Here is an 18,475-nt window from a genome sequence, read left to right as displayed (position 1 = left end):
ATTTGTGAAGGTGGTATCTATTTAGATGACTTAACTATGATATTTGTTGATTATAACTGCCTGTGAAAGTCACAGTGTCCCTAAAGATATTCCATTTGGTTTCTTATGTAGCAATTCAGTTGGCCCAGATACATCTTTGTTATTACAAACTAATAAAAAATACTCCTTATACTGTAGTTGCTGTTTGAGAAAGGCTGGCATCTGTAATGAGGTGAAGCAGTTGAACAGAGCCTCATGCCCACTGCACATGGGTGTAGCTTGAGAAGCAGGATCCACATATGCCTGGTGCTCTCAGGGAGGCCGTCTTGGGTCACGTCTTGTCTGAAACATTTGTCTCTTGCCTGTCTTTTCACCTATTCGGGCGTAGCTGACACCGCTGCTGCACTAGGAGTGATGTGAACCCAACACAAACTCAGTTCAGATAAGGGGAAACCATGAAACCAACATAATTGCCAGAGCACTTGCGTCAGCACCTCTGACACAAATTACGTCAGGGTCCCCAGCACCTCTCCCACGCTCGGCACTTTAGGACTCATGGGACTCAGCCTGTGGTCACACTCCCAGCTAAGATTCATTATAGTGGCACAGCAAGGACACACAGCGGCTCTGTAAGGGAAAAAGACACCTCACACGGAGAGAGCCTGGAGAAATCCAGCACAGCTTCCTAAGCTCTCCCCTCTCTCCTGCCAGGTGGGGTCTCACAGAGCTGGCCCCTTTCCCAGCAGCAGACTGCATTGACATGTGTACATGTTTGTGCCCAGGGAAGCCCTCTAGAGACTCAAGTCCAAGTTTCCATTAGGGCTGGTCACATACTCATTCTCTGCCAGTCACAACTCCCACAGCTCCAGACTTGCAAAAGCAGAAGTGTCCCTGCACATCACACTATCTGTATAGACAGCAGGTTGGCACAGAGGCCTTATCTGTGCAGGAGCATTCCAGAGCCAAGTCCCCAGATGCCAGCCTAGGGCAGCCCTGTAAGCAAGCCCTTCTCAAGCTCGGTCTGCTTTGTTAACTCTTTCCGGTACAGTTGTGTTGCTTCATTGAAGTTTTCTCATATGATCTACTCTAACACTGTATTCTTTATTTCAGTTTGAGCCCCAGCTACATAGATCTGACTGAGTGTCCCTACATGTGGCCCTACTGCTCCCAGCCCATCTACTATGGAGGAATGCCGACAGTTGTTAATGTCACCATCCTCAACGGCATGGGAGTCACAGGAAGAATTGTAGATAAGGTGAAACTTCTCTCTGACTTGGTCTCTGACTTGATGGTGAAATTAGACACAGCCCAGACCTTTAGGCCATAGTTATTTCTGCTGAGAAATAACTCAAAAAAAGGAAAAGTTCTAGGCCGAGGAGAGAGGATCACTTGAGCCCAGGACTTCAAGACCAGCCTGAGCAACAAAGTGAGACCTGTCTCTACAAATAATAAATTAGCCAGGGATAGTGGCACGTGCCTGTGGTCCCAGATACACAGGAGGCTGAGGTGGGAGGATCACTTGAGTCTAGGAGGTTGAGGCTGCAGTGAGCCAAGATCATGCCATTGCACTCCAGCCTGGGTGACAGAGCAAGACCATGTCTGGAAAAAAAAAAAAAAAAAAAAGGAAATAGCCCTGTCTAGGGTGCCAGAGCTATTGGAAGTAGTGATTTGTTATCTCCTAAGTCTGTTACAGAATAAGTCAGGGTATAAATTAATTAAACCAATTTTGCTTTTTTGCTTTGGCGTCTTGAGTTTGGCTCCTAAGTCAACTAATTACATTTGATTTTTCATCTATACAATTTTGCGCCTATAATTAAAGGCCCAGTTGTAGTATTTCATTATTTTTTTTTTTTTGAGACAGAGTTTCACTCTTGTTGCCCAGGCTGGAGTGCAATGGCACGATCTCGGCTCACTGCAACCTCCACCTCCCAGGTTCAAGCGATTCTACTGACTCAGCCTCCCAGGTGTCTGGGATTACAGGTACCTGCCATCACATCTGGCTAATTTTTTGTATTTTTAGTAGAGACGGGGTTTCAACATGTTGGCCAGGCTGGTCTTGAGTTCCTGACCTCAGATGATCCACCTACCTCAGCCTCCCAGAGTCTTGGGATTACAGGTGTGAGCCACCGCGCATGCCAGTATTTTATCCTTTAATGTGTTTGAAAGATAGTCTTTTTTTTAAAATATTGTTTGGTAAATTTTTAAAAATCTTAACTGCATAGATATTGTCACAATAATTAAAAATAGAGAAAAAGAATAGAAAACTCGCTTCCAGCCTTAGAGTACTAACTTGGCCACTGTTTTTTAAATATTCTTTTCCAGCCCTTTTCTGCAGTACTTATTTTTTTGTTATCATTGTGCAACTGTCAAAAATTTACAATTTTTTTGGTGGTTCTCATTATATCATAAACATTGAAAAATTCAACTGCCGTGCATGTTGGCTCAAGCCTGTAATCCCAGCACTTTGGGAGGCCGAGGTGGGAGGATCACAAGGTCAAGAGATCGAGACCATCCTGGCAAACATGGTGAACCCCTGTCTCTACTAAAAATACAAAAATTAGCTGGGCGTGGCAACACACACCTGTAGTCCCAGCTACTCGGGAGACTGAAGCAGGAGAATCGCTTGAACCCAGTAGGCGGAATTTGCAGTGAGCCGAGATCATGCCACTGCTCTCCAGCCTGGTAACAGAGCAAGACTCCGTCTCTAAAAAAGAAAATAAAAGAAAAATTCAACTATGCGTGGCACCAGTATACTTCTTAATGGTTGTTTATGTAGAAATAGTAAATTATAATTTGTTTACTATTTTCCTTTGAACTGTTAAGTAGTTTTCAACTATAAACATTTCACTGAATATTTTTGCATATATGGTTTTCTTTTCTTTTGAATTATGTCTTTAACATAAACTCCCTGGATTTGCCCCCTGAATCAGAGGGTGTGAACAGTCAAGGATGGCTCTTGGCACATCCTACCCAATTCTGTCCAGTAGAGTTATGTCAGCTTAGACTGCTGCCAGTGGGTTCAGGAGAAGATGGCTCCACCAGACCTTCACTGGGGGATTTGCCTTTTAAAGTGTTTTTATTCCAGTAGTGTTTTTAAAAATTGAGATAAAATCCACGTACCATGAAATTCACCCTTTTAGGTCATAGAGTTCGGTGGGTTTTAGTATATTCACAAGGTTGTGCCAACATCTCCTTCAGGAACATTTCCTAAAAGAAACCTTAATACCCATTGTCAGCCACTCTTTCTTCCTTCCTCCAGCCCTTGGCAACCAGCCTGCTTTCTGTCTCTGTGGGCTTGCCTGTTCTGGACTTCTCATATCAGTGGAATCCTAGAGCATCTGTTCTTTTGTGCCCGGCTTCCTTCCCTCAGCTTCAGGTTTTCACGGTGTGTCCACGGCGCTATCAGTGCCGTGCTGCTTTCCACGCGGAGTAGTGCTCCACTGGGCGGGTTGGCCACGTGGTGTTTCTCCGTTCATCTGTTGCTGGGCATGTGGCTGTTCTAGATGGTACATCTTTCAGCTTTCAACTTAGAGGGTGCCTTGTGTAATGGGTGCCTTGTGTAATGTGCACTTCAGTTCTTTGTGGGGTGGATATCTTTGGTGTGTTTACGAATTGTGTTTCCTCTTGTATGAGTTACATGTTCATTTCATTAACCCATTTTTCTCCTGGAATTGGGATTATCTCTATCAGCCTAACAAGATCGTCCTGTCGTAGAGAAATTAACCGTTGCTGTGTTTTAAGCAAAATGTTCCTCCAGGTGATGTTCTTTTCCCTTTAATATTACTTATTGTGGTGGGGATTTTTTTGCTTCTGTAAAAGTTTTACATTTCATGTAGTTGAATTTTTATGTTTTATGATTTCTGTTGTTTTACAGATGAGAAACATCCTTCCAGAGATAGAATAAAATTTCAATTTTTTCTAATTTTTATGTATATGATTGTTAAATATTTAATTCTTTCATATGTGTTAATTTGGTATGTGTTACAAGAGATGAGCAAAAGTTTTTCACTTGCAAACCAGTGGCCCCAAGAGCATTCTTTAAAAATCCCTTTTCTTCCTCATTATTTGGGACACCGTATCCTACAGATATTTTTCTTTTTCATACTTTTTTCTTAACACACTGGCTTACTTGGGAAGTAAGTTCTGGCTGTGTGGATCGTGAGGGAAATGAGTAATTTAGATTCATCTGAAATACTGGTTAGTTGCAAGCTCTCATTGGCGTCTCTTCCAGGTGGCCTTTGCTGTGCTTCCCTTTCTGCTTTTCTCCCACCTGGAGAGTAGAAGGGTGGTCATCTCGCCGCTGAGCCAGCCCTCCCTCTGGCCACCTGTTTCTAGCTTCAGAATGTGACTCCGGACAGCTGGTGTCCCTGTCATGTTACTGCTTTCAATTAATGGGATTTTTTTAAGCATACAACTAATTGGGAAATAACCTTAAATCTGAGAGTTTTCATCTGCGTAAGTTCTCTCAGCCAGGTCAAGTTCTTCATCAAAGAGCTTTCGACAAAAGTTCCTCTGTTTTATAGTGAAAAAAAAGTCTCCATAAAATTGGAGGCTGTCAGAAATAGCGGTTTCTAGACTTTTCTAGTGGTATGTTCCAGCAGTCCATAGGTTACTTTGGTTGTAGTTACTTAGTATCTGTGTATAAATTTTATTTTCCCCTATTTAAAGAAATATTTCTCAGAACCAGTTCTGGTAAGAATTGAGTTTTTCTGGTTTCCACGTGTTTTCTCTTGGAGGTTTTCACTTCAGCCTTTGCCTCATTTCTTTTTCCTGCAGCCTGACTGGCAGCCCTATTTGCCACAGAACGGAGACAACATTGAAGTCGCCTTCTCCTACTCCTCGGTCTTATGGCCTTGGTCGGGCTACCTGGCCATCTCCATTTCTGTGACCAAGAAAGCGGCTTCCTGGGAAGGCATTGCTCAGGGCCATGTCATGATCACTGTGGCTTCCCCAGCAGAGACAGAGGCAAGGACATGCGGGAAAGTGGCTTGTTTTCTTAGCTGTTGGACATCACCTTTCAGGGAGGGACAGGCCAAATGCCTGCGGTCTCCAATGGAAGTACAGTTGATAGATAGGCTTAGCCTCGATGGCCACAATTGGTGGTTCCAGGGCCTCCGGAGCTGCTGGAGTTTGAAGAACTAGCTCAATCAGCGAGTGCTAGTGCTTGCCATTCTGTGGCCACACAACAGCAGAGAAGACTGTTTTGTACCAGATTTCAAGCTCCAACGAAGCGCACCAAAAATATACCTTCTCTAAAAGGAAATGTAGGGTTAATTCTATGAGGCTCTAGTAGTTTTTATTAATAGAATATGCCTTAAATTTTAACTCTTAAACTCTTTAGGTGTTTGAATAGACTTCGTTGTGATACATGAATCTTTTATCAGACATTTGTTATTGGAAATTCTTGTGTTCAAATTTTTTAGGTTAAATTGATAAATATAAATGATATTGTTAAAGCTGAAAGTTTCGTTCTGGGCAGTGAGGGCATTTCAAGTTTCTTTTTTTTTTTTTTTAGTCAAAAAATGGTGCAGAACAGACTTCAACAGTAAAGCTCCCCATTAAAGTGAAGATAATTCCCACTCCCCCACGAAGCAAGAGAGTTCTCTGGGATCAGTACCACAACCTCCGCTATCCGCCTGGCTATTTCCCCAGGGATAATTTAAGGATGAAGAATGACCCTTTAGACTGGTAAGCACCCCACAGGATGCACTTCAGCTCCCCAGCCTCCGTGGTGGGAGGAGGCACCACTGTCCCCTCAGCTCTTGGAAAGGAGATGTTGCTCAGCTTCTCGTGGAGCCTGGACTCTGGTGACGCTGCGATGTTCAGGGCCTTTGCCATGCTCTTAGGGCAGCCTGACTTCTCTTTTGAAACTTTCACAAGTGTGATTGTGCAGTAAAAGCTTGAAGTTCCCTTTAACTATTCTCTTTTCCTTCCTTCTCCCATTGAGCCAGTCAGCAAATCCGTCAGTCTTACCCTCAGACTACATCCTGGATGATTCCATCCTGGCCTTCTCCCCTCTCCCACCCTAGTCCAGGCCATTGTCATCTCTTGCCTGGACGGCATCAGTAGCTCCTGAATGCCACTGCTGTTGCTATTGTTGCCCTAAATTCCACTCCTCTTGTAGCAACCTTGGTAGTCTTTTTAAAACATAGATGCTAACACAGTTTGCCTCAAGCTCTCCAGTGACTGCCTATTCTGACTTCCTCACCTAGCCAAGCCCCCTGGTGTGACCCCTGCAGCGCTTCAGAATCTGACACTGCTTCCCCCACAGTCCCTATACCTCCTCTCCCTGTGCCTGTTCCCTGCAGGGCAGCTGGGCTGACTTTCTCTTCGCCCATTAGCCAAGCTCATTTCTGCTTTCATGTTTGGACTAAGTTTGAACTCCATGCTGAAAGTAGGGGAAGGGGAAGCACTGAAGATGTGACCAGGATAGTTACAGAGTCAGACTTGCCTTTTCAAATAAGATGTCTCTGGCAGCCAGATTGGAGGGGCTCAGACCAGAGACGGGTACACAGGAAGTGGTGGGAAGTTCTTAGACCAAGGCGATCCTGTGGGCCTGCAGAAGAGCACCTGGAGTCCGTGCTGCTGAGGAGTAGGTGCTGGGGGGCTGGGAAGTGAGAATGGGGTGACCCCTAGAGGGTGTATACAGTGTCCCATAGGAAAGTGAGCACATTTGGGAGGGATGGGGATGGAAAGTTGACCAGTGGCAGTGATATCAGTTAGCTCTGCCACTGTCTTAGCACCGTGACCCTGCGTGGCTTGTTCCAGCGTCCCTGCTTTCCTGCGGCCGTTTGCTCAGCTCTTCTGTCAGACGCAGATGGTTGCAAGCAATTCACATGAATGCCACCGCTACAGCGATGGTCTAGTACACTTTAAACATGTCTTTGGCCATTTCTTCTGTCATTTTGTCTCTTTCATGCACCTGCCAGGCACATAGTTTCTTCTTATCAGCCGTTTCCATGTGTCCAGGCCAGAGCACACAGGTCTCCTGAGCTAAAGCCTGTGCCAGTGGGCCAGCCATCCAGGCCTTCTCTGTGGGCCACGGCATGGTGCTCCTGCAGAGGCGGCCCTGTGGCCGGATATGCCTTTATTGCCAGTAAAGATTGATCATTTTAATGCTGTGGCCTATTGTTTTTCAGGAATGGTGATCACATCCACACCAATTTCAGGGATATGTACCAGCATCTGAGAAGCATGGGCTACTTTGTGGAGGTCCTCGGGGCCCCCTTCACATGTTTTGATGCCAGTCAGTATGGTAAGTGGAGATGCTGTGCTAGCCAGATGGTCTTTCCACCCACTTTGGATGTTTGTTAAATGTTTGAGGAGTGAATCCCAGTTTTCAGTGATAGCTACGAAGGGAGTATGCACCGTGGGTTCCACAGCTGGGTGAGCCTGGGGTGAGGCTCTGAAACAGGTGTTGGTGGGTGTGATGTTCAGCTGAAATACAGGACAGACTGATTGGAGACAGAGGCATTCGTACTTTTTTCTTTTAAGTTAAAAGCAGCTCTGCCATATATTTTGCTCCTTTTCAAGTGAGTGAAAAATCGTTATCCTGAGCACCACAAATGAAATCAGATCACAGTTAGTCCCTGTGTATTGCTGGACCCTGGTCCTCTACTTTTTATAGCCCCTTTTAAAGTGGTACAGGGTGGCACAAACCAGACTGTTAGGTGTCAGTAACCTGAGACATGGACCCGGTGACACACTGTGTTTCTGCAGCGGTGGGGTCCTGTCATTCAGAGGTGACAGTTCCCAGCCTTGGTTCTTTGTTCACCAGGCACTTTGCTGATGGTGGACAGTGAGGAGGAGTACTTTCCTGAAGAGATCGCCAAGCTCCGGAGGGACGTGGACAATGGCCTCTCGCTAGTCATCTTCAGTGACTGGTACAACACTTCTGTTATGAGAAAAGTGAAGTTTTATGATGAAAACACAAGGTACTGATGATATGCATTGGTGTTTGTATAAGAAATGTGACTTTGGGTGAATTAAATTCTACCCAGCAAATACTTAACGTGATGATTTGACCTGTTGGTGGTCTTTCCAGTTAGTACAGACATATTCAGAGAGCTTGAATAGAAAAAAACCCTTTCAGCTGAGTGCGGTGGCTCTTGCCTGTAATCCCAGCACTTTGGAAGGCTGAATTGGGCAGATCGCTTGAACCTGGGAGGCCAAGGCTGCAGTGAGCTGAGATCAAGCCACTGCACTCCAGCCTGGGTGTCAGAGAGACCCTATCTCAAAGAGGAAAAATAAAACACACAAAAAAGAAAATAGTCCTTTATACAGTAGAGATGTTCCTGAAAGTTGCTCATAAAGTAAGACATTTATTGACTGTGAGTACTATTAATAATATAGAGGGTTGTCTTTGCTTGTTGATCTTAGATACGAGATACTTCTGCTTTAAATTTCTGTTTAATTCTTCTCCACTCTCACTGTATTACTGAGTATATATAAATTTAAATGCACCAAAGGAACTGTTACTTAAAGAATATTTTGAGTAAATTATTTTATATTTAAATAATTATTGTATATTTACAATAACTAATTTACTTATATTTATAGTAATTAATTTACTCAAGGGGAAAATGTCCTCCCGTTAATTGGGATCAAGGATTCCCAATGTATTATAAACATAATCACCTTTATGTTTTGAATTGGTTTCTTTAGAATCTGGGACTGAACTTTTCTATGCTTCTTTCTCATCTCCTTTTCCTTCACTGAGCTTTGCTGGGTCTAGGCTAAGCAGTTATCTCTGGTGTGTTTCAGTGAAGTACTGATTTTCATTTCATAAAATAAATTTTGCTTTAATTAATTCTGCACATCAGCCGAAGCATTTACATTTGCAATTTTACCCAAACCCAGACAGTTGGTTTCCTTTGAAACCTGTGTGGAAGGACTGGATTATGGCAGGAGAAATTGAGTTTTGTCATAGAGACTAAATAACTGTATATGGAGTGTCTTCATTTCCTGTTCCCTGTGTGTCTGTTACCGCTTTCCCAGGCAGTGGTGGATGCCGGATACTGGAGGAGCTAACATCCCAGCTCTGAATGAGCTGCTGTCTGTGTGGAACATGGGGTTCAGCGATGGCCTGTATGAAGGAGAGTTCACGCTGGCCAACCATGACAGTAAGGCTCTGTGTGTTGCCCGAGGGCGTGGTCTTAGGTGTGAGAGCAGAAGCTGTACACCTCTGAAGTCTAGGTTTCTTGAGAAAGAAAATGATGATCCCTCAGTTAGTGGAGTCTGTGGAAAGAACTCATCAGTATTTTCAGAAGTACATCTGTGAGACTCTAGTTTTACCCAGATTTTTTTTTTTAATGAAACTATTTTGTGTAGCCATTCCTAATTTTAGTGCTACCCATTAGAGTCTTTATGTAATAGTCCTAAATAGGAACTACCTCCTAGCTTCCTAATTATTTACAAAGTTCTATTCATGAAGTAACTTTGTGTTTCTCGTGTAGGAAGTTTCCCCACAGATAAGGTTTTGGTAGCTGGTTTTGAGAAGAACATCTTGAGCATTCTTAGTACCCATTCTGCAGGTCTGGGCAGCTTGTTTTGAGCCTTTGACTGCTCTGAATTTTAACATTTATTCAGAAACCTAATATTAATATTTTTCCTTGAATTATAAAATATATTCAGAAACCTGATGTTAGTAGTGTTTTTCACTTGAATTTTGAGGTGATTACTTGTACTTTATGTGTGACAAGGCAATAGCAGCTCCTCCCTCAAGATTAAAAACAATTAAAAAAAATACATAGCGTCTGAAGGATGTATTTTGGGTAAACGAGTAGCTATTGTTTATTAAAGCGTTCGGCGTTCCTGCGTTCCCTTGACTTTGAACACTCTTTCCTAGTGTATTATGCGTCGGGGTGCAGCATCGCGAAGTTTCCAGAAGATGGCGTCGTGATAACACAGACTTTCAAGGACCAAGGTAAAGGGTGCCATTCATGGGCCTTTTGCCTCTTCTTTCTCTCTCTCCCTTTTCCTCCCACTTCTCTCTCTGTCTCTCATCTCTGTCTCTCTTTAATAAAAGTTTTACTGCATATCATTTACATGCCGTAACAGTTGCCCTTTTAAAGTGTACAATTTGGTGGTTTTTAATGTGTTTACAAAATTGCGGAAGCATCACCACTGTCTACTTCCAGAAAATTTTATCACCCCATAAGAACTCCCATGTCCATTTGATGTTTTGGTTTCTTTTAAAATTTATTGCACTATTACTTGAATGGTACTCACCACTTTGGGAGGCTGAGGTGGGCGGATCACGAGGTCAGGAGATCGAGACCATCCTGGTTCACACAGTGAAACCCCGTCTCTACTAAAAATACAAAAATTTAGCCGGGTGTGGTGGCATGCACCTGTAGTCCCAGCTACTCAGGAGGCTGAGACAGGAGAATCACTTGAATCCAGGAGGCAGAGGTTGCAGTGAGCCAAGATCATGCCATTGCACTCCAGCCTGGGCAACAAAGCAAGACTCCGTGTCCAAAAAAAAAAAAACCACCTTCAAGGTTACTTGATGAATTTTTTTGTTATCCTTTATGAATTGTTCTGCTTCTGTGATTGCCAGATTACCAAGATTTTAGAAAAATTTTGAGCATGTTTTGGAGTTCTGAACTATCTAAAGATAAGAAACATTCATTATACAGCAGCCTGTCAGAATCCTCTGAAGAGCGGTGTTTGCATGCAGTGTAGCTTCAGCTGTGTACAGGCATCACCCAGGAAGCTCTCCTAGAACTGGTATTCGTGATACACCCTGTGCTTAGTGCACCGTGCCCACCTGGTGAGCTGGAGAGCAGTGGGAGTAGCTGCCTCTGCCTTCTGGAAAGCCAGGTGCAGGAGGGTATGGGCAGGTGAGCAGAAGCCACAGTACAGCCTTCCTGTGAGCTATCAGCCCATAGCTGTCATTTTGAACCACGTGTGTCTGCTCTTACACGTGGGTGCTGGAGCTTTGAGACTGTTAACGTGCCCCAAACAATACGCTTGTGAAAATGTACAAGATTCATTTTTGTCATGCAAGTTGATACTGTGTATTTCAGAATGAGAGGCCCCCTCCATTGTAAAGGTTGCCATTTTCTGTAAGTGGAGGTTAAGAATAGTTTTATTAGTTGAAAACAATGAAAAGAGAGGATTTCTCACTTTATCTACTTGCAACTGGAATATAGCATTTATTTTTACATTACCTGGAAGGGATTTTTTCCTTTTATCAAAAGCAAGGTTGATCAGTAACTAGATCTGTGTTTCAGAGGGTTATATTTCAACTTCAGGCACACAATGATTGTTTTCACAGTCACTTGGCCACAGGTTAGTGATTCTTTCTAAAAGTATTTCTCGTAGACAGTGTCACTTCAGGTCCTAGCTATAAGCAAGGGTTCAAAGCGGTGGTCTCATTGGCTTGTACCCTCTGGAAGATCCTTGTTTTTGGTTGGTGGGTGGGGAGAATCAGAAGTAGATTTAAGGATACATGCTTTCTTTTGGTGTTCTACTACAGTGTGAAAATGAAATTTTTTTAAAGGGCATTTTATTCCCCTAAAGACTTTAAATTGAATAATCTTTTGGGTACAAAATAAGAATTTGAAAATAGGAATTTGGGTTATGCCTCATCAGAAAAGACCCTGATGGCAGAAATAAAACTCCCATCAAATACCATAAGGCAAATGGCGGTGAATGTGTTCCAGTTTCTCCTGACTTCTTCCCTCTTCCAAAGAAAAGCGTATTTTTTCTTCTACTCAGCTCCTAGTAGGATTCCCACACAGAGAGCAGGGAATGTCACGTTTATAGAGCTACAGACATTTCAAAGGTTATCAACACGGACAATACTAGATTCTGATGAAGACGTACATCATGTTCTAGTGCTGAGGAAAGCAATTGAATTAGGGGCAGAGACTCCTAGATTATCTGGTGGTGCCACTGATGATGCTGCCTGTGGCATTGATACATTTTTGACTTCTTGATTCATTACAAATGTTAAATTATGTCATCTGGGCAAAGATAGGAGGCTGTGCTGTTGGAACATGTGTCTTTGTGAAATTAATGTAACCGATGTCTTTAAATTAAAAATATGTGGAAATACTTTAAAAAATTAGTTACATTTGTCCTAGCTTTTCATAATAAAACATGAAACCTGGGTATTAGTATATATTACTGTATTCATAGAGAAACCTGTTTAGCAAGAGCTGCTGGCTGCCCTTTGTATAACTGTCTGAAAACATAGGCCTTTCAGGATAATAAGAGGAAACAAAATTTAGGTATTTTTTTTTAAGATAGAGAGAGGCAGCACCTTTACAATTGTGAATATTATGTACCGCCATGGCAAGTAAAAATGAAAGTGGATAGATATGGAAATACAAAGTGAATTTTGCTAAAACAAATTAATGGCACTTAAGACATTTCTATTCTAAAAGGCTTATTCTTAAGGCTTTTCTATTCTAAAAATTTGCAATGTCTTAATTGAATATTGGATTTTGTAAATGTGGTTTATTTGTCACGTGGATGAAATCTCAGGCAATAACACTGCTCAGTGGAAACTCTCATGTCTGTTGTTTTTGTTGTGTTGTTTCAGGATTGGAGGTTTTAAAGCAGGAAACAGCAGTTGTTGAAAACGTCCCCATTTTGGGACTTTATCAGATTCCAGCTGAGGGTGGAGGCCGCATTGTACTGTATGGGGACTCCAATTGCTTGGATGACAGTCACCGACAGAAGGGTATGAAAACCGCAGATGGGCTTAGTGACTTCAGCACTCAGATCCTTTCTTCCCTTTGTCTCTGGAAAGGCGCCGTGAGATGCTGGCAGATCAGCCGACATCTGTTCACTTGAGCCAGGCTCAGCTGGGGACGTTGCAGTTGCTTTGATTGCTTGGAATATTTTGATAGGTGTCTGAGTCTGCACACATTTAATAAGCAAAACAAAACTACTTTTTCGGGCCATATTGCCTCTTCTCCATCTTCACCTTCCTGAGGCCAGTGGAGGCGGGACCCCCGCATTCTGGTGGAGAGCCCCTTTCCTGACTTCCTTGGGGCCTGCCCCTCCCAGGCTTCCTGCCCCGTGCTGCCTGTACTTTGTGGGCACTGCCACGTGGGGGCGCCCTTCTCTGGTCTGACACATTCTTTTCCTGGAGGGCTGGTTCTTGGCTGTCCTTCCAGACCTGGAATTTGGGCTTCTCTGAGCTTTTATCAGTGAAGAGCTTTTGTTATCTTGAGGCGTGAAGGGAAGGCAAATGGGCACACCAGTCCTCTTCCCTCCGCTCTTTTTCAGTCTCTCGATGCATCCTTTAGATCAGGGGACTTGAGGTTGGGCACAGACTATTTTTCTCATTTTGTAAAGGGGAAAAAGAATGGTAAAAGTGCTCCATAGTAAGCAGTTTGGTAAGATGAGGACAACACCAGGACTGAAGAGCAGCCTTCTAACGCACTGTGACCACTGGGGAACTTGGGGCAGAGAGTGGGTGGTGAGTTACAGGAACGAGGCCCTGAGAGCATGCACTGAGAGGTGTGTGTGCCCCTCCGTTTCAGGCTGAAGTTGACTACATTCCTGACATTTATGTAAATCCCTAGACTGGGATGGGTCTTTTTAAAACTCAAAAATGGGGTGGGTGCGGTGGCTCACGGCCATGATCCCAGCACTTTGGGAGGCCGAGGTAAGTGGATCATGAGGTCAGGAGTTCGTGACCAGCCTGGCCAACATGGTGAAACCCCGTCTCTACTAAAAATACAAAAATTAGCCAGGCGTGGTGGCCTGTGCCTGTAATCCCAGCTACTCAGTAGGCTGAGGCGGGAGAGTCGCTTGAACCCGGGAGGCAGAGGTTGCAGTGAGCCAAGATCGCACCACTGCACTCCAGCCTGGGTGACAGAGAAAGACACTGTTTAAATAAAATAAAATAAAAATAAAAAGTGAAGGTTAAAGTCACAGTTAAAGGAAATTAATGTTTTATTTCCACAGAGATTTTAAGACCTGAGATCTCCTGGTAAGAATCTATATTAAATTTTAAATGCCTGCGAAGATGGTCCTAGGCCTTAAATTTAAAATGGCAGCTTTTTTAATCTTTCAGGGGCGTTAAACACTTGACCGGAAGTGCCCTTTAATGAGAGAAGAGGACTTAATGGCATTTTTCTTGCATGGATCTTGTCTAGTCCAGGTTAATGTTAGTGGGACTTGAAGGGGCAGACACAGGAGAAACAAGATGGAAACAGAAGCTCCAGGTTTCAATACCGGGTGGCGCTTTCACGCTCAGAAAGGATCCTTTGTGAACAGAAGCTGTTGCTAGCCCAGTGCCTCAACTCTGAGGTGTCCCTGAAAACAAACTGCCCTGTCTCTGTTGTCGCACTTCCAGTGGTCAGGGCCCTGCCGACTCGAAGCCCAGCTCAAGTGAACAGATGCTCCATGGGTGTTGGGCCATGCCTCCACGCCCTGGGGTGTCAGTACAGTTCCTTCTCCCCAGGACAGCCTCTGGGACGCAGCAGGAGCCATGGCTCCCCGTTCTCCTCTCCCTGTTGCCCCTGAGCCCCCGCTCTCAGGCCCTTCTTTTCTCAGTGGGTGTCACATGGTCTCACTGTCTCTGAATGAACTCCGTTCTGCCTCCATCCATGAGAAGCTGAGTGTGGCACTCAGGCAGTTGGTGCAGCCTGGTGGACAGTGGTGCTGACCACTTGGAGCCACGAGGCACTGGGGAGTGGAGCCCTGGTCAGGTCAGGCCTGTGTGTGCCAATCTGGCTGGGCTGGGCCACTGAGAATGCATGTCTTACGAGAATAGGGGAATCTGGAACGTATTGGATTTACTTTGGCCTAAACTCGTGACTTCTGAACTCCCATTTCCCCCTCTTTTGGGGACTAACTTTAAAAAAAAATTCCTTTAGAGATTTCTTTTTAAAAGCTAAATTCCAGGCCATGTGTGGTGGCTCTCACCTATAATCCCAGCACTTTGGGAGACTGAGGCAGGAAGATCACTTGAGCCCAGGAGTTTGAGACCAGCCAGACCCATTTCTGCAAAAAATAAAAAATTAGCCAGGCATGGGGTCATGTGCTTGCAGTCTCAGCTACTCAGGAGGCTGAGGCAGGAGGATCACTTGAGCCCAGGAGCTCAAGGCTGCAGTGAGCTATGAATGCGCCACTGCAGCGGGTGACAGGAGTGTGACTCTGTCTGAAAAAAAAAAAAAAAAGAATTCCTAAACAGGCTTGTTGACTTCGCAGACTGCTTTTGGCTTCTGGATGCCCTCCTCCAGTACACATCGTATGGGGTGACACCTCCCAGCCTCAGTCACTCTGGGAACCGCCAGCGCCCTCCCAGTGGAGCAGGCTCAGTCACTCCAGAGAGGATGGAAGGTGAGTGGATGGTCAGGATGCCTTGGGGAGGGAATCGGATCCAGCTGAACATGATGCTCCTTCAGCCAGTGGCTGTGCCTGCCAGCAAGTGGGGCCAGTTTGTGTGCACAGCTGAGCGGTTTTCATAATGGCTGCAGGTAGACCAGCACACAGCAGCTCTAACCTGCCGAGAGGCCATCCTTAGTCCCCAGTGGGACATGATCGAGGGCCCAGTGTGCAGCTGCTTTTCTGCATGCACCACGCCCCTCATGCCCCTCCAAGTGTGTTTACCTCCTTTCACAGGTGAGGACACTGGCTCCTACAGGGCTTCAGGAAGAATCACCGACATCTAGAGCACTTGCCAGGTCCCAGGCCGCAGGCTGGGATGCTCCCATGGATTACCTCACTGTCCCCTCTCAGTAATCCTGTGAAAATAGATACTATCATTCCCAGTTTCCAGATAAGGAAACGAGAGTTGAGAGAAATTAGATAACTGCCTGAGATCCACCGGGCGGTATGTGGTGGTGGAGCCTCAACCCGCCTCTGGGGCCTGTGCCGGTGCCGTGGGGCCCCCAGCTGCTTGGCACTTAGCGGGGTGGGTATCAGTGCCTGTAAGTCCCTGGTGTGCTGGTCCTTACAGCACTGCCCATAGAAGGGTCATGTGAGCCACAGGCGTCATTTAATATTTTCCAGGAGCTGCGTTTAAAAAGTAGAAAGAAACACAGATGAAACTATTTTAATAATATACTTGAGCTGAGGACAACAAGAATATTAGAATTTAAACACGTGATACCTTATTTCAGTTGCTCAATAGCTACATGTGGTTGGCAGCTACAGTGTTCAATGTTGCAGATCGAAGAAATAGAATTTTGAAAATGCTGAGTGTTTTTTTATTTGGCCAGCGAATTAAATATTTTAGAAGAGAAGGATTTTTTCCGTGAAACTGGTCTGTAGCTTAGCTTCTGCAAGTGTAGCTTTGTGTGTGTCAGTGGTAGTCAGCAAAGGTTGACCAGCCAGTGCTGTGCACACATCTGCCCATCTTCAAGGAAACAGTTCTGATTTTCTCACCCACCTTCAGCAATGGAAACACACATTGTCCGGGAGGAACCAATCAGGCGTGGCTCCTGCAGCACATGGAGGACAGTGTAACAGAGCACAGGGACTTTGTGCTCTGTTGTGGGAAAGCAGACAAACTCATGATAAAGTCCTCTTTTTTCCTTTGCATTTTAATAATAGAGATGATTTTCTTTTTTGTTGATGTTGCTGCTAACCACAGGAAACCATCTTCATCGGTACTCCAAGGTTCTGGAGGCCCATTTGGGAGACCCAAAACCTCGGCCTCTGCCAGCCTGTCCACATTTGTCTTGGGCCAAGCCACAGCCTTTAAACGAGACGGCGCCCAGGTTAGTGTCCGCCTGTGCCCTTCCACTCTTTCCGTGGGGCTTGTGAGTCATTGCTTTTCTTATAGGAGAGAATGGAATTTTACTGACGTCACTATTGAATTGTCAGATCTTCAAGTTTGTCATTCGTGGTAGTTATTTAGTGAACCCCGTATTGGCCTGTAGAAATAGGCTCTTTGGTGGTATCCTGCATAAAAAGTGCTTTGGATAATTAGCATTTTGTTACGTTTGGTTAATTCTTTTTAAAAAAGCTGTGATCCAACAGTGATTTCATGTGAGCTGGAGCTCTGAGTCCTGTGGCTGGGGAGTTGAGAGCTGCCGGCTGCAGTGTGTTCCGTTTGAGACATTGATGATAAGATACAGAGAGTTCCCTTCTTCTGTCATCCCCGGGGGCCGCGGTTGCAGCCTTTCCAAGAAGAGCATGCTTCTGTGTCATTATGTCCTGTGCTGACTGTGACTGGGGGTGAAAGCACCCGCCTCCGACGACAGGCTGTAACCTCTACTGCTGTCACTGCACTCCTGTGTGCAGTGCCGCCCGGATCCCTTCTCCAGCTCACTAACTCGGCTTCTTCATTTGCATTGTTTCCTTTTCGTACCCCGTGTTTGAGGTGGCTCTGCTGTTTCCCCCTACGGCTAAGGCGAGCCAGCTCGGCGTGACTGGTCCCCGTTTTCTCAGATCCCACCCTCTCACATTTTCTGTGATGTCCCTGGCCTGAGCAGGACAGTATCAGAAGAAAGGGGGAGCTTCTCCTGAGCAAGGGGATGAAGCCAGGGACAGCTGTCAGAGCTGTGCCCCTGGCCTGGCAGGCACATCTCCCACCCCATCAAGCGGGAGTCTTGCCCTCCGAGCCTCCCTGGCCACCTGCTACCCGGCCCCTCTCCCCAAGCCCCTCAGGCAGGAGGCTCCCCTCCAGACAGGCGCCCTTTTCCTCCAGTGATGGTATGGGGCCGGGGACACAGGCCACCCTCCATCCTGTAAGGTGAAGAGGAGAATGCCCATGGGAAGGTGGTGAGGCCGCCTTCCGCCTTTACTGCTCATCATAAACCAAAAGTGCTAAACACACCACGCACTGACCATATGTCTTCATTTCGAATATGCTTAATAGAACACAGGAAAATGGTAGAATCATCACATTGTTTCATCAACAGCTTTCTTTCTGAACCTTAATTACTGGGTACTTTTCCATTCCAGTTCACATCTCATCATTTAAAAATTTCTGATAAGTTTCCATTTTTGCATCCTATTTATTTATAACCTTCTATTAGCCTAGCATTCAAACCAGAGTTTATATTCCAGCCATGGTCAGCAGTTCATACTCAGTGAACAGTGTTAGCTAAAGTTCCAGAAACCCAATTATTCTCCACAGTGTTGTTCAGGACTTGAAGCAGATAACAATGTCCTTTCTATCCTTGGCTATCTACCTGTTCACATCAAATAATCCATCACATTCTGGACTGGCCCATCCAGCATGTTGACAATGGACAGCTCCTGGAATTTGATTTTTACAATCACTCAGTAATTCCTCCTTCTCAGTACGTGGCTCGGTTTTACATTTATCTTGCTTTTCACATCTTGTTGAAAATTATTTTCAGTCCCCAGAGACCTAGATCGACGCATATTCTGAGTCTCTAAAAGAGGTCTGAGACCAGGAGACAGCTCCAGATGCCTGTCAGCCCAGTGCCGGGGGCAGGTTTCCGTCTGTGGAGTGGAGAGGCGCTTTGCGTTTCTTTGTTGGGCATCAGGTGCCCGTACCTAGGGCAGCTGTGGAAGTGTCAGCGTCCTCCCTGAGAGGAACCCCTGCTCCGGT

The 18,475-nt window shown here is 45.1% G+C and overlaps 1 protein-coding gene across 2 annotated transcripts in view; it reads left to right on the top strand.

The window, feature by feature from the left end:
• The window catches only part of MBTPS1 (membrane bound transcription factor peptidase, site 1), a 63,593-nt gene that overhangs the window by 41,379 nt on the left and 3,739 nt on the right, over positions 1–18,475 (top strand). For both annotated transcript variants that reach the window (XM_007994208.3, XM_073015604.1), the window contains 10 exons: positions 1,090–1,234; positions 4,756–4,944; positions 5,495–5,667; positions 7,119–7,234; positions 7,757–7,913; positions 8,977–9,101; positions 9,827–9,904; positions 12,533–12,673; positions 15,157–15,288; positions 16,544–16,670. In XM_007994208.3, the coding sequence (XP_007992399.3) occupies positions 1,090–1,234; positions 4,756–4,944; positions 5,495–5,667; positions 7,119–7,234; positions 7,757–7,913; positions 8,977–9,101; positions 9,827–9,904; positions 12,533–12,673; positions 15,157–15,288; positions 16,544–16,670 (1,383 nt within the window). The remainder of the gene's footprint in view (positions 1–1,089; positions 1,235–4,755; positions 4,945–5,494; positions 5,668–7,118; positions 7,235–7,756; positions 7,914–8,976; positions 9,102–9,826; positions 9,905–12,532; positions 12,674–15,156; positions 15,289–16,543; positions 16,671–18,475) is intronic.

The sequence above is a fragment of the Chlorocebus sabaeus genome, chromosome 5 (assembly GCF_047675955.1).
Source record: "Chlorocebus sabaeus isolate Y175 chromosome 5, mChlSab1.0.hap1, whole genome shotgun sequence".
Lineage (NCBI taxonomy): Eukaryota > Metazoa > Chordata > Mammalia > Primates > Cercopithecidae > Chlorocebus > Chlorocebus sabaeus.
This window is presented reverse-complemented; position numbering and strand designations above follow the sequence as displayed.